At 57.2% G+C, this 12439-nt stretch overlaps 2 protein-coding genes across 17 annotated transcripts in view; one reads left to right on the top strand and one right to left on the bottom strand.

The window, feature by feature from the left end:
* The first annotated feature begins 622 nt into the window (after positions 1-622).
* The window catches only part of Slc22a12 (solute carrier family 22 member 12), a 13631-nt gene continuing 1814 nt past the window's right edge, over positions 623-12439 (top strand). The window contains exons 1-10 of one of the 4 annotated variants that reach the window (XR_002818626.1): positions 626-1257; positions 1968-2071; positions 2916-3070; positions 3144-3312; positions 3672-3792; positions 3934-4049; positions 4523-4737; positions 5146-5254; positions 5428-5631; positions 6181-6555. Coding sequence is in view for 1 of the 4 variants with exons in the window: in XM_004643812.2 (XP_004643869.1) it covers positions 856-1257; positions 1968-2071; positions 2916-3070; positions 3144-3312; positions 3672-3792; positions 3934-4049; positions 4523-4737; positions 5146-5254; positions 5428-5631; positions 6181-6244 (1659 nt within the window). In the remaining 3 variants the exon portion in view is untranslated. Of the gene's footprint in view, positions 1258-1967; positions 2072-2915; positions 3071-3143; positions 3313-3671; positions 3793-3933; positions 4050-4522; positions 4738-5145; positions 5255-5427; positions 5632-6180; positions 6559-12439 lie in introns of those variants that run through there. The other 3 variants (XM_004643812.2, XR_002818627.1, XR_002818628.1) reach the window with 3 other exon arrangements.
* Positions 10785-12439, bottom strand: part of Nrxn2 (neurexin 2) — a 112150-nt gene continuing 110495 nt past the window's right edge. For 8 of the 13 annotated variants that reach the window (XM_004643749.3, XM_023703905.1, XM_023703902.1 and 5 more), the window contains one exon: positions 11180-12206. In XM_004643749.3, the coding sequence (XP_004643806.1) occupies positions 11320-12206 (887 nt within the window). In that variant the 3' untranslated portion in view covers positions 11180-11319. Of the gene's footprint in view, positions 12207-12439 lie in introns of all 13 variants that reach the window. The other 5 variants (XM_004643752.2, XM_004643754.2, XM_023703910.1 and 2 more) reach the window with 2 other exon arrangements.

Genomic DNA, 12439 nt, shown 5'->3' with positions numbered 1-12439 from the left:
GATGGTAGTCAGAGGGTTAGGAACAGGGACAGGAACAGAGACAGGAATCAGGCAGGGGAAGACAAGGAGAGAAAGACCCTCAGGAAGGGGAACTGGCACTATTGGCCACTGGGGGGACAGGGCACTGAGGAGCAGAAGAGAGAAAAGGTGATACTGGCTCTGGGGCAGAAACCCTGAGGTAGGAGTTCATACCTGTGGCACAGGTCCTGGGAAGAGTATTTGGAAAGGGGCAGAGATGTCAGGGTAGATTTTGGAGTCTGAAATCAAGGGGTTCACAGGGTATATGAGAATGTCAGAAGCTCCCCACCCTGAGACTTGGGAGAGGGTTACAGCAAAGCTGGTGACACAAGTGAAGCCTGCAGGCTGTGAGTCTTAGGGACACACGGGGTCAAGCTTGAGGCTCACATCCGCCTGGAGATTCAGAGAACCCCTGCTCACCTTCACCTAGGTAAGCAGAACAGGCAGCCCTCACACCCAGCTGCCCCAGGAGCAGCACCCACAGGCAGAGGAGATGCTGGACTTACACCCAGCTGTCTCCCTCCCTCAGAGCCAGTTAAACATTGTCTTAAAAAATGATTACTAACCTCTCTTCCATAAGTGACCACTGGTCACTCTTTAATCCTCTCCTCACCCCAAATTCACTTGTTGCTGAAGGTTGGCATAGTCGCAACTAAGAGAGGGTCACAGCACAGGCCCAGGTGGCAGCCGGAGCTGGTGGACCCTGCCATGCTTTCAGCAGCCCAGCTGGGGAAGCTGGTGTGGGCACCACCATAGGAGACACAGGTGTGCCACACTGACCCTGTGGCCTGAGCTGACCTCTGTGGAGTGGCCCTTCTTCAGCCCCCAGCGGGCCCCATGGGATTTCCTGAGCTCCTGGACCAAGTTGGAGGCCTGGGCAGGTTCCAGTTTCTCCAGGTGGTGGCCCTGGTGGTCCCCATCATGTATGTCACCACCCAGAACATGCTGGAAAACTTTTCCGCTGCTGTGCCCAGCCACCGCTGTTGGGTGCCCCTCTTGGACAACAGCACCACCCAAGCCAGTGTCCCTGGGACCTTGGACCCCCAGGCCCTCCTGGCTGTGTCCATCCCTCTGGGTCCCAACCAGCAGCCCCACCCATGCCGCCGCTTCCACCATCCACAGTGGCAGATTCTGGACTCCAATGCCACAGCCACCAACTGGAGCGAGGCTGCCACAGAGCCATGCCTGGATGGCTGGGTTTATGACCACAGCACCTTCACTGCCACCGTGGTGACCAAGGTAAGGGCCACCAGGCACCCGCTCCATGTTCTTGCACCTTGAAAGTCAAAGTCACAGGTCACAGTTGGCTGCACACAAATGGTCCTGTTCTGGGACCTCCTGGGCCTCTCTCACCCCTGCATTGTCTCATAGCCCCTTGTCAGCCATGTGTCCCATAAGGGAAAGGGTGGCATGACTCAGTCCCCAGAGACCAGCTGAATGCAGGCTCCTCTGATGTCCATACCTGCATGGGGTCCTGGCCTGCTGACACTCAGCTGTGACCCCCAGGGACTGAGTCACTGAGGACTGGATGACAATTCAATGGGTTCCCCAAAGCAGGGATAAATCCAAGTGGCTTCTTAGAAGGGACATCAGCCAAATCTTGGCCTCTGGGGAAGGGCAACTTTTCCCAGCTAGCAGGAAGAGGCCTCTCTGTAAGAACGGGAGGAACTCAACCTATGGGCAGAGAACAGGGTCACTGCAGGATGGCTGAGGAGGGGCAGAGGGCAGAGGACCAGAGAGGGTCTGTGGGGGAGCCCGTGGGGCAACAGGAAGCCACACAGGGACTTAGACCAGCAATAAGATGCTCCTCAAAAGACCCAGCTACATCTGTGGTGTCCTTGCTGCCCCCAGGACCCTGCTCTGAGGCCATTTCCCTGGTGTCTGTTCCCTCTCCCTCCCACCTAGGCTCTCCCAGCCTCCTGAGCTCTATCTTCTTTCTCTCCCCACAGTGGGACCTGGTGTGTGACTCTCAGGCCCTGAGGCCCATGGCCCAGTCCATCTTCCTGGCCGGGATCCTGGTGGGTGCTGCAGTGTGTGGCTGCACCTCGGACAGGTGAGTGTTGCGGCGCTGGCCCAGCCGTTTCCTCCTGTCACTCTCTTTTTCTTTTCCCTGTACTCAGGATTAAACCCAGGGCCATCACACTGAGCTACAACCCTAGCCCTTTTTCCATGTTTTATGTTGAAACAGAGTCTGACTAAATCATTGAGTTGCCTGGGCTGGGCTTGAGCTAGCAATTCTGCCTCAATCTCCCAGAGTGCTAGGATCATAGGTGTATGCCCCCAGGCCCAGAATCACCGCCTCTCTGAGCCACAGATTCACAGCTTTGCTCTGGGGTTGTACAGCACCCGTGTTTCTTTTTTTGTTTTGTTTTGTTTTTTAATTTTAATAATTTTATTGAGAAAGAAATAGCAATGAGACAGTTTCCAAAACAGGTTAGGAGTACAGTTATAATAATTAATACATTGCATATTGTTGTTTTTGTAGTAGCTGTTCCTAGTACCAGCACGCTTGTTTCTTAACAAATATTCACTGGCAACACCAGCTGGTTGGCTGGGCATGGTGGCACATGCCTGTGATCCCAGCACTCTGGGAGGCTGGGGTGGGAGGATCACAAGTTCCAGCCCAGACTAGGCAACTAGGGGACTAAATGGGTCCCTGTCTGAAACAAACAAAACGTGCTGGGTCATGCACTGCCTTTAATGTTGCTTGAACACTCCTGGGGATGGGGAGCTCACTTCCTGCTAAGCATGCCTTCTGAGTGGGTCTTGGGTTCTGTCTACGCTCACGGGCTTCTATGAAGGACAATGAGGGGATTGCCTGAGATGTAGCAAGCACAGACGGGGTGGGCTCTCTGTGGCCAAGCTCCACGTGGCTGGTCAACGTGTGTGTGTTGCAGGTTTGGGCGCAAGGTGGTGCTGAGCTGGAGCTACCTTCTGATAGCCGTGTCGGGCACCGCAGCCGCCTTCACCCCTAACTTCCCGCTCTACTGCCTGTTCCGCTTCCTAGCAGCCTTCGCGGTGGCGGGTGTCATGATGAGCACAACCAGTCTCTGTAGGTTCCTGGGCAGGTGCCACACAGAGGAAGCTCGAGGCAGGCCCTGGGTCTGACCCACGTCTCCTTGCAGTGATGGAGTGGACACCAGCGCAGGCCAGCATCTTGATGATGACCTTGAACTCTCTGGGCTTCAGCTTTGGCCAAATGCTGATGGCTGCAGTGGCCTATGGCTTGCGTCACTGGACGCTGCTGCAGCTGGCCGTCTCTGCCCCTTTCTTCCTCTGCTTTGCCTACTCGTGGTAGGTGCTGAACACTTTCCTTCTGGAGGAGGAGACCTTGCACTCTCCTGGGGGCCTAGTGCAGGAGCCTCCTTTACTTCTGGGAGCAGAGGCCTTGGGTGCCAGAGACCAGGGTTGCAGAGCCGGGGTAGGACTCTGGGAGCCCAGCACACTTCTCCAGATCAGAACACAGGCACCCCAGATATGTCCCTGTGCTCCAGGTGTCCCCTTCAGCCACGCACCTCCCTGACCCAGGCACCACTGCACTGGGACCACCATAGCATACAGCAGGCACAGCCACACTCTCTGTGGGGGGTCTTAGCAGCCAACAGGTCCAAGTCCCTCCAACACTGCAGACCCTTCCCACGGCCCCACTTCAGGTGGCTGCCAGAGTCGGCACGGTGGCTGCTATCCATGGGCAAGCTGGATCTCGGCCTGCAGGAGCTGCAGAAGGTGGCCTCCATCAACCGGAAGACAGCAGGGGACACCCTGACCAGGGAGGTGAGGTGGAGCCAGGCCTTGCCCGAACCCCTGCCCTCAGCTCCCTTCCTGACCCTGCTCAAGGGCCCAGCTCCTTTGGGATGAGGGTCTCTAGGAGAAAGTTTCTGGGACTCTCAGGGCCAACACCATCCTACCCCGCAGGCATTGCTCTTAGCCATGCAGGAGGAGTTGAGTGGGGCTCAGGCTTCTGCCAGCCTGGGTGCCCTGCTACACGAACCTAGCCTGCGCCTCCGGACCTGGATCTCCATGCTATGTTGGTAGGTCCCTGCCTACATCTTCCCTTTAGCCTGACAAGAACCACCAGGGGGCTCCCTGAGGGCGCTGTGGAGGTCAAGCAAATAAGAGGATTCATGACCAAGGCACTGGGCAGCCAGTAAGACAAATAGGACAGCAGGTGATTGGGAAGCCACAGACAGGCACAGGTGCAGATCAGGAGTGGGGCTACTGTGAGAATCCAGGAACCTGGGCTACTCAGCAAAGACCAGAACTACCGTAGTGTGGAGGGAGGCTGGAGCCATGGACTGACATGGCCACTCCCAGACAATGCAACCAAGGGGAGAGAGACACCCCTGGCTCCTGCCTCCTCCACCTGGGTCTGTGCCCAAGCTTCTCATCAGTGCTTCCCACTGACCAACCTGAGGAAGGGTCCCTTTGGCAAATGGGAAATGAAATCAGAGACCAAGCAGGAAAAGAGCAACCCTAACCCCAGCCTCTCTCTGTCTCTGCCCAGGTTTGCCTTTGGCTTCACCTTCTATGGTCTGGCCCTGGACCTCCAGGCCTTGGGCAGCAACATCTTCCTGCTCCAGGTGCTCATCGGGGTTGTGGACATCCCTGCCAAGATAGGCACCAAGCTGCTGCTGGGCCACCTGGGCCGCCGCCCCTCACAGGCCGGCTCCCTGGTGCTACCTGGGCTCTGCATCTTGGCCAACACACTGGTGCCACACAGTGAGTGGCACAGGCTCCCAATGGAGGCTTTCCTACCCCTGGGCTCAGAGTCAGGGACAGGGACCCTGGGTCCCCTTCAGAGAGCAGCAGCCTGGTTAGCAGAGGCCCTGCTGGGAGCTGGGGCTGCACTGGGCATGTGCAGTGGCCAGAGTCTAGGGGGCAAAATGACAGACATGTGTGGCAGAAAAAAAAAAATAGAGGGTTGGATTTCATCAGGAGAGGATAGGCACAGAGGAGCACCTCTAAGAGATATTGTCAGAAGTCACTTAGGGTACAGTGTGGGGTCTGCGACCCCCCCAAGTGGAAACATTGCAGGCTTGGAGTACAGGGAGAAGCCCTGGGAAAAAAGAAATCCCACTGTCCCCCACAGTCTGGATGCCAACCCTGCCAACCTGTCTTTGTCTGCAGATATGGGGTCACTGCGTTCAGCCCTGGCTGTGCTGGGCCTGGGGTCGCTGGGGGCTACCTTCACGTGCCTCACAGTCTACAGCAATGAGCTTTTCCCCACTGTGCTCAGGTGAGGCTTCCTGTCCCGGGGGCAGGGGAGTTTCTAGCGTCTCCTTTTCATGTGGCCCAGGTACATCCCAGCCAGGCCTGACCATCAGGGCCTTGCTAGGCCAAGTGTGGCTAAACATAAGGCCAAGGCCAAGGGCCAGGAAGTGGCTCCTCATAGGTGCATCTGTCCTGCAGGATGACAGCTGTGGGCCTGGGCCAGATGGCTGCCCGTGCAGGAGCCATCCTGGGGCCTCTGGTCCGGATGCTGGGCATTCACAGCCCCTCACTGCCCGAGCTGTTGTATGGGACACTGCCAGTGGTGAGTGGCTTGGCTGCACTGCTGCTGCCTGAGACCCAGAACTTGCCGCTGCCTGATACCCTCCAAGATGTGCAGAACCAGTGAGTGGACAGCCCTGGGACCTCTTCTTCCCCTGCCTCCCTGCCTCCTTCCATGTTTTCCTCCTCCAGAGAACCCCAGAACAGACAAGGGGGAAGGAAAAGCCCAGAGAGGGATAGGACTGGCTCAGAGTCACATAGTAGGACATCCATAGGAGAGTGGAAGCCCAGAGCTGAGCCTGTGGCCATTGGTGTGGTTTTACCTTCTGCCCTTCATCCTACCACAGGAAGTCCAAATGACCCAGCCACCCCAGCTTTCCCTTAAAAGGCACCAAGTAGAAGGGGTGTGTGGGTGTCAGCTCTTTGGCAGGGAAGGAATAGGGTGTGTTAGTTGGTGTTAGAGTCCTCATTGGTCCCAGACTAAAGTGTCAAGAGTCTGACAGGGCTGACACTGCCTGCTTCACCCCCACAATGTGTTCAGGAGGCTTAGTCCTGAGCAAGGGGCAAGATCTCCCAAGTCCTCAGGGTGGAAAAAGGTCAGGGGTCAGAGGTCATTCAGGATCCTGAGACACCTCTCCTCACCCTCTGCACCTCTGTGTCACTCCTGAACAGGGCAGTAAAGAAAGCGACAGACAGCACACTAGCACCCTGTGTCCTGATAGCCACAAGACTCTAGCCTCCTAAGAGCCCACAGAGGGGTGAAGAGGAAGAAGCGATAGCTTCTGGGGACAGCAGAGGTGCTTGAAGGCCTCCGATTCCAAGGACCCAAGGCTGCCCTGGGAACCCTCTCAGTCAGGAGCCTCCTCTGGCACAGAAAGGTCAAAGGACACTTGACTAGCAGGAATCTGCTCTGTGGACTGTCACCTCCCTGATGCCCCCAACCTCCGTGGCTGCCATATCAGGCCTCTCACCATTCTCTGCCCACTGTCTACAGCCCTGGGGTTCAGAGCTGACTGCCACGTCCCCTGGCTCAGCACAAGCAACAAAGTTCTGACCAAGTAGAAGGGGTGTGTGGGTGTCAGCTCTCTGGCAGGGAAGGAATAGGGTGTGTTAGTTGGTGTTAGAGTCCTCATTGGTCCCAGACTAAAGTGTCAAGAGTCTGACAGGGCTGGCCTAGCCTCTGGAAGCCTGGCCTAGCCACTTTGGCCCACGCCCACCCTCACCACACGCCTGCCACATGCTTGGTTACATCTCCTGCCTGCAGTGCCCACCCTTCCTCCACATAGACACTCCTTCCAGGGTACAGGGCCAGCCCAAGACCTGGTGACTCGCTGACTAATGGTCATGGCCACATACCTGTCTTCCCCCTCCCATCTGCCAATGAGTCCCCAGAGGGCCAGGAGGCCTCATGTCCCAGAGCTGGTTGGAGGGGCATCCACATAAGGAATGAAATAAAGAGTAAAAACTGGAAAAAAACCATGATTGTCGGTGCCACTGGAAAGGAGCCCCAGGGTCTTCTCTAGGGTGAGAAGGTGAGGACGGAAGCCTTCTCTAGGCCAGTTTTCATGCCCCAGGTGCCAGGTGAAGAAGCTGATGGTCCTGACACACAGCTAGGAGGGGGCAGAGTTAGAACTCGAGCTGGGTGCAGCTCTACCACAGTGCCCTGGGCCACCCTAGCCTCATTGCCTGGGCAGGCAGAGATGCTTCTTGAGAGCAGGGGCAGGACCTTCTTATGCCTCCCAGTGGAGCCAGGGCCCCGCAACCAAAAAAAAAGAGGCAACACAATGCTCCGCAGAGCCACTCCTGCAGGGAGGAGCTGCGTGCCAAGCCTTCACCAATGAGCCCCCAAAGCCCAGGCGACCCCATATCAATGTGTACACACACACGCACACATCAGAAAGGTGAGCAGGAAACAGCAGCTCCCAGTCCCCAGGGGACAGTATCCCTGCCCTTGCCTGGTCTTGTTAGCTGCAGCCCCTGGCCTCTAGAACAATGTTCTTTGGCCATTTGACTATGGCCAACTTCAGTAAAGAGCTCGAGACCAACAGGACAGAAGTAGGAGTAACTGCTGGGCATGGTGACACATGCCTATAATCCCAGCATTCAGGAGGCTTTGACAGAAGGATCAATACAAGTTCAAAGTAGCGTGTACTACATGAATTCAAGATCAGCCTGGACTGTACAGAGAGCTGTCTAAAAAGAAAGAAAGAAAGAAGAAAGAAAGAAAGAAAGAAAGAAAGAAAGAAAGAAAGAAAGAAAGAAAGAAAGAAAGAAAGAAAGAAGAAAACCTAAAAAAAACTAACATGGGGGGGGTCACATTTGCAAAGATACCCCACAGCAAGATTATTTGCATATGCTGGCTTCTGTCCTGTGTCACCCACTGCTCATCTGGCAACAGCTGTCTTTCCTAGCCTCATTCCATATTCTTGGGGCCCCAGGGTGTCCAGAAACTTCTAGAAGGCAGAACCCAGAGGAAAAATAGCCTCTGCTCTTTCCCTAGGATGTCTCTTCTGCTCACCAAGCCAGTCTGTCCTTCTACCCACACTGATAGCAGCCTCACTCCTGGTCTTTCCAGGGAGTACAAGCCTCCAGGACCCAGGGTTTGCTACCTCCAGGGTGTGTCACCTTTCTGCTACTGAACAGAGCTGGTTGCTGTGGGCCACTCTGAGAAGTGAGCAGTTTTACCATGGCCAGGTGTGTAACCTGCCAAGGAAGGAGGCCTGTACCACCCACACACAGGCCTCCCCTAGGGACACATCCTCTTTCAAATGCCCACCATGGGGACTCCTGACTGCTGACACTGCTGGGGACCCCACTATAGTGGGGCCAAGGGAAATGGATGTAGGGAAGTAGGACCCAAGACCAGCAAATGTCTTTTCCCTGTGGCAGCAGAGGACTCAGAGGGTGGGGACTGAGGAAAAGGGGTCAGAACTCTCAGTCCTGTCCCCTGCTAGGCCAAAGCTCACCCCAGTGCTTGTATGTGGAGGTGCAAGCAGGACCCTTTGGGTTCTGCACCCACCTCCAAGGGGGTCTTCAGTGACTAAGAAGTTCTTCAAGGACAAAGAGCATCAACCAGATTTCACCTCAAGCTTCCATAAGCCCTTGTCTTTGGTACCCAAGGTGGAGTCTCCTGACACCCCCTGGAGGCCTCTGTCAATCAGCCCAATTCCTGAAATTTCAGCACCCCCCAGATGCTCTTTGGGCCTCCCCTGGGGTCACTGTCCAGTGAGCCACACCCTCAGAGTCTAACCCAGGCAAGGTGCTACCCTCAGCGCCCAATGTGCAGTGAGGCTGAGGTGCCTGTACACAGGCACACTGAGGCGGCAGCCCAGTCTAGAACTTTTCCTCCTCCAACACAGCCCTGGACAATGGAGCCCTTGGCCTCCTTGTTCAGAGTGGGAAAGACAGAGTCCCACAACCACATGGCAACAGGGACCCAGGCCATCCTTCTAACTCCTGAATCTCTCCAACCTCATTCAGGGCCACTAGAAACATTTCTGGAGTAAGATATTCCTGCCCTCATGCCCCAGGAACTCCTGCTTGCCTGCCTAACTTCTTTGACCAGTGACAATGGGGAAAGGGGAACCTGAGATAAACCTTGCCCCTGGGCAGACATTCACAGAGGGCTTCCAGGCCAGGCTGTCTCCAGCACAGCAGCAGCATGCCCAGGCAGCTCCCGTCCATGCCATGGCTCCCCAGAGTCCTGAAAGGTGACCTCAAGATGTTGACCCCAGGCTCCAAGGCAGGGTGAAGTTGAGGACAGCAGGGCTGGCATCCCGATCCCAATAGGGCAGGGAGACCAAGTCCTTGGAAGTTCACCCTTGGAATGGCAGGGAACCTACTCTCTCACTCTGGATAGAACTTTGAGGGATGAGAAGGAACCATGCTGTAGAGCACTAGAAGACACAAGGTCCTTCCCAGAAGATGAGCCTGAGCCGGATTCTGAAGCTGCACAGAGATGGCTGTGCCAAGAAGGGACAGTTCCCTGCCCACATGGGCAGTGGAGGGAGATGGGTACCAAGGGGCCAGCAGAGCTGGGAAGGGAGGCGGGATCCACCTCTCTGAAGGCAGGGAGGAGCCCTGAGGGACAGCAACATGGCTGCATCACATCTTATGTGTCACATACCGTGACTACCCCTGAGGACTACACAGTGGGTCCTCATGGATCTGCATCTGCTTCCTGTCATGGAGAAGCTGAACGAACACAGCACTGTTCCCCCACTGCGACCCACTCAGGTCTCCACAAAGCTGTGGACTCCACAGTGGCTGCTTCTGCCTTGTCCCAGGAGCTGTGGCCATCATCCAGGGGACAGGGAAGGCCTCAGGGTCTGAGCTGCTGGTGGTACAAGGGAAGGGGTAGAGACTGAAAGAGGGGACAGAAGCAGCTGCGACTCAAGCCACTGATCCCTGGGGGCCCTGGATGGAGCACTGATTCTCACCAGCCACCTCCCTTCCAAGGTGAACAAGGCTCAGGCAGCCTTTGTCCTGCCCCAGGTGAGCACCTGGTTCACAGTCCTCCGAGAAGCCGAGGTCCACACCACCACCACGAGGCCAGCCAGGCTCAGGAGTATGCTTCTCCTCCTCACCCCCACACAGAGAGACCTTGGGGTGAGATCATGCTTCTTGGGAAGCCCAAAGCCATGGGCAAGTTCCAGGGTGATTTATCTGGCCCCAAGCCAAGACCAGGGTCCAAAAGGCAACCACCCCAAACAAACTGCACAGGACTGTTGGAATTTGGAAAGTTTTTGTTTTCTTTTTCCCACACATTTCCGGGGTTGGGGTGTTTTCCAAGACTCAGACACAATTTGTTAACAAAGAGAGAAAAAAAACTGGGGGAGCAGGGAGCCCATGGGCCAAAAGGTGACCCCAGCAGTCCACAGACGCCACCTCGCTCCCTTCTTTCCCTGTGCCCGCACCTAGCGGGTGCCACAGGCTGCTGCTCTGATATCTAGATTATTTGTCTTTAATATATATCTGCATTTGCCTCTCCCCGCCCCCCACCCCCACCCTGCTCCTCCAGCAGCTTCCCCAGCAATGCACGTCGCCCGGCGGCACTCAGAACAGGCCTCAGCTAGGCCAGAATCCCTTCCCTGGATGGTCCGGGGCTACCTTCCCTGGTGAGGGGAGCTGGGGCATCTTGGGCTCCCCTGCTCCCCACCCACCCACTGGGCTGCTCCAGGCCCACCCTCCCGCCCTTCTCCCACCAACTCTGGAGACCCAAAAGGAAGAAAGGGAAAGATCTGATACACACACCAAAAAATAAAAGAAAGAAAAAGGAAGGAGAAAGAGAATAAAAAAGAAAGAAAAAAGTGGGGAGGGAGGGTAGGGACAGACACAGTAAGCCTGGGGAGGAGACTGGAGGGTTTGGGAAGAGAAGGAAGGCAGAAGGGACCAAAGGAGGAAGAAGAAAACTTGAGGGAAATGAACAGGACATATAGTGGACACTTTACAAAACCCCTAGCCTTCCTTCCCGCCCAACCCCACCAAAATAAAACTACCACCCCTTAAAAAAATAAATCAACCCAGGGCTATGAGCTGTGCCTTTCCCGGCAGGCGCAGGGCCCAAAGGGACAGACAGCCTCCGGGCTGACAGTGCGGTGCTGTGGGCAGCAGGAGAAAGGGGACGAGCACGGGGTTATTCCTTTTCCTTCTCTTTTTTTTTTTTTTTTTTGCATTTCCTCTTCTGAGAGAAGCCTGTGGCAGCCAGGGAGAGGGTCCCCAGGCCCCTGGCTGGGAGAGGGCCGCCCCTCCTCCCCGGGCCTTCCCGGGAGGGGCAGCAGCTGGCAGTGGGGCTTGGTGCCGGCTGGGGGCTCAGACGTAATACTCCTTGTCTTTGTTCTTCTTGGTCTTGCTAGGCGTCTTGGGGGCAGCCTGGGCCTTCTCTTTCACCACCGCCCCGTTGCTCTGGGCCGAGTTACTGATGTAGTTCCTGCTCTGGTCCACCTGGTAGGAGCCCTCATCGCGGTTTCGGTACTTGTACATGGCATAGAGCAGGATGAGGATGCAGAGGGCCGCAGCTGCCACGATGCCCACCACCATGCCCGTGGTGCTGCTGGACTCCCGGATCACCTCCACCGCGCCCGGCGGGCCCCGCTCCCCCGGGCCCGTGGGGTTGGCTGTGGGCAGAGGGGGGAAGCCAGGGACTGAGGTCACGCCGGGGCGCAGAGGCGGGGGTCTCCGCGGCTCGAAGGACGTGGGGGCCCCGGGCCCTGGGGGTGGGTTCTCCAGCAAGGGCTGCAGCGGGTCTCGATGGTTCATTTTGCCCGCCGGCAGGTTGGGGGCCGGGGCGGAGGGGGCAAGCAGCACCCCGGGGGCGCCTGTGGCCCCGTCTGTCCTGAGGTTGGGCCTGGGTGCGGGTTTGCGGGGCGACAGGAGGGTGGTGCGGTCCGTAACCAGGGGAAAGGTTGTGTAAAAGTCCTCGTCGTCCGTGGGGGGGAGGCTGGAGTCAAAGACCTCCCCCGAGGCGAAGCCCGAGGCCTCGATGGGCTCCTCGCAGTCGCTGTCGTCGTGCTCGGCCTGGCACGGGCCCCCAGGGGGCGGGCGGCGCGCGGCGGGCGGGGGCAGGGTGTCCTGCGTGGCGCCCACGCCCGGGAGGAAGGGGTAGAAGGTGGGGGGCGGGGGCACGAAGGGGGACCGGGTGGCCACAGGAGGGGGGTCTAGGGAGTCCTCCGTGATAATGGGCAATATTAACTCTCCTCCTAGAAGAAGAAAGAGAAGACAGAAGAGAGGGCGTCAGCGGGGGCCGGAGAGCGGGCGGCCGGCACAGAGAGAGAAACAACAGCCTCACACACCCAAATCGGTTCCAATTGGCCTTGGCGGAGACTAGAGCGGGCCGGGCCCGCCGCCAGCGGCCGCAGCGCTGCGCTTTAAGCGGCAGCGGCTCGGATGCCCTGGGCACCTCACGCGCGGGCTCTGTGAGTTACTGCGGGTT

This window comes from Octodon degus, unplaced genomic scaffold, assembly GCF_000260255.1.
Source record: "Octodon degus isolate 3935 unplaced genomic scaffold, OctDeg1.0 scaffold00184, whole genome shotgun sequence".
Lineage (NCBI taxonomy): Eukaryota > Metazoa > Chordata > Mammalia > Rodentia > Octodontidae > Octodon > Octodon degus.
Note: the sequence above shows the minus strand (reverse complement) of the source record. Positions and strands in the feature narration are given on the sequence as shown.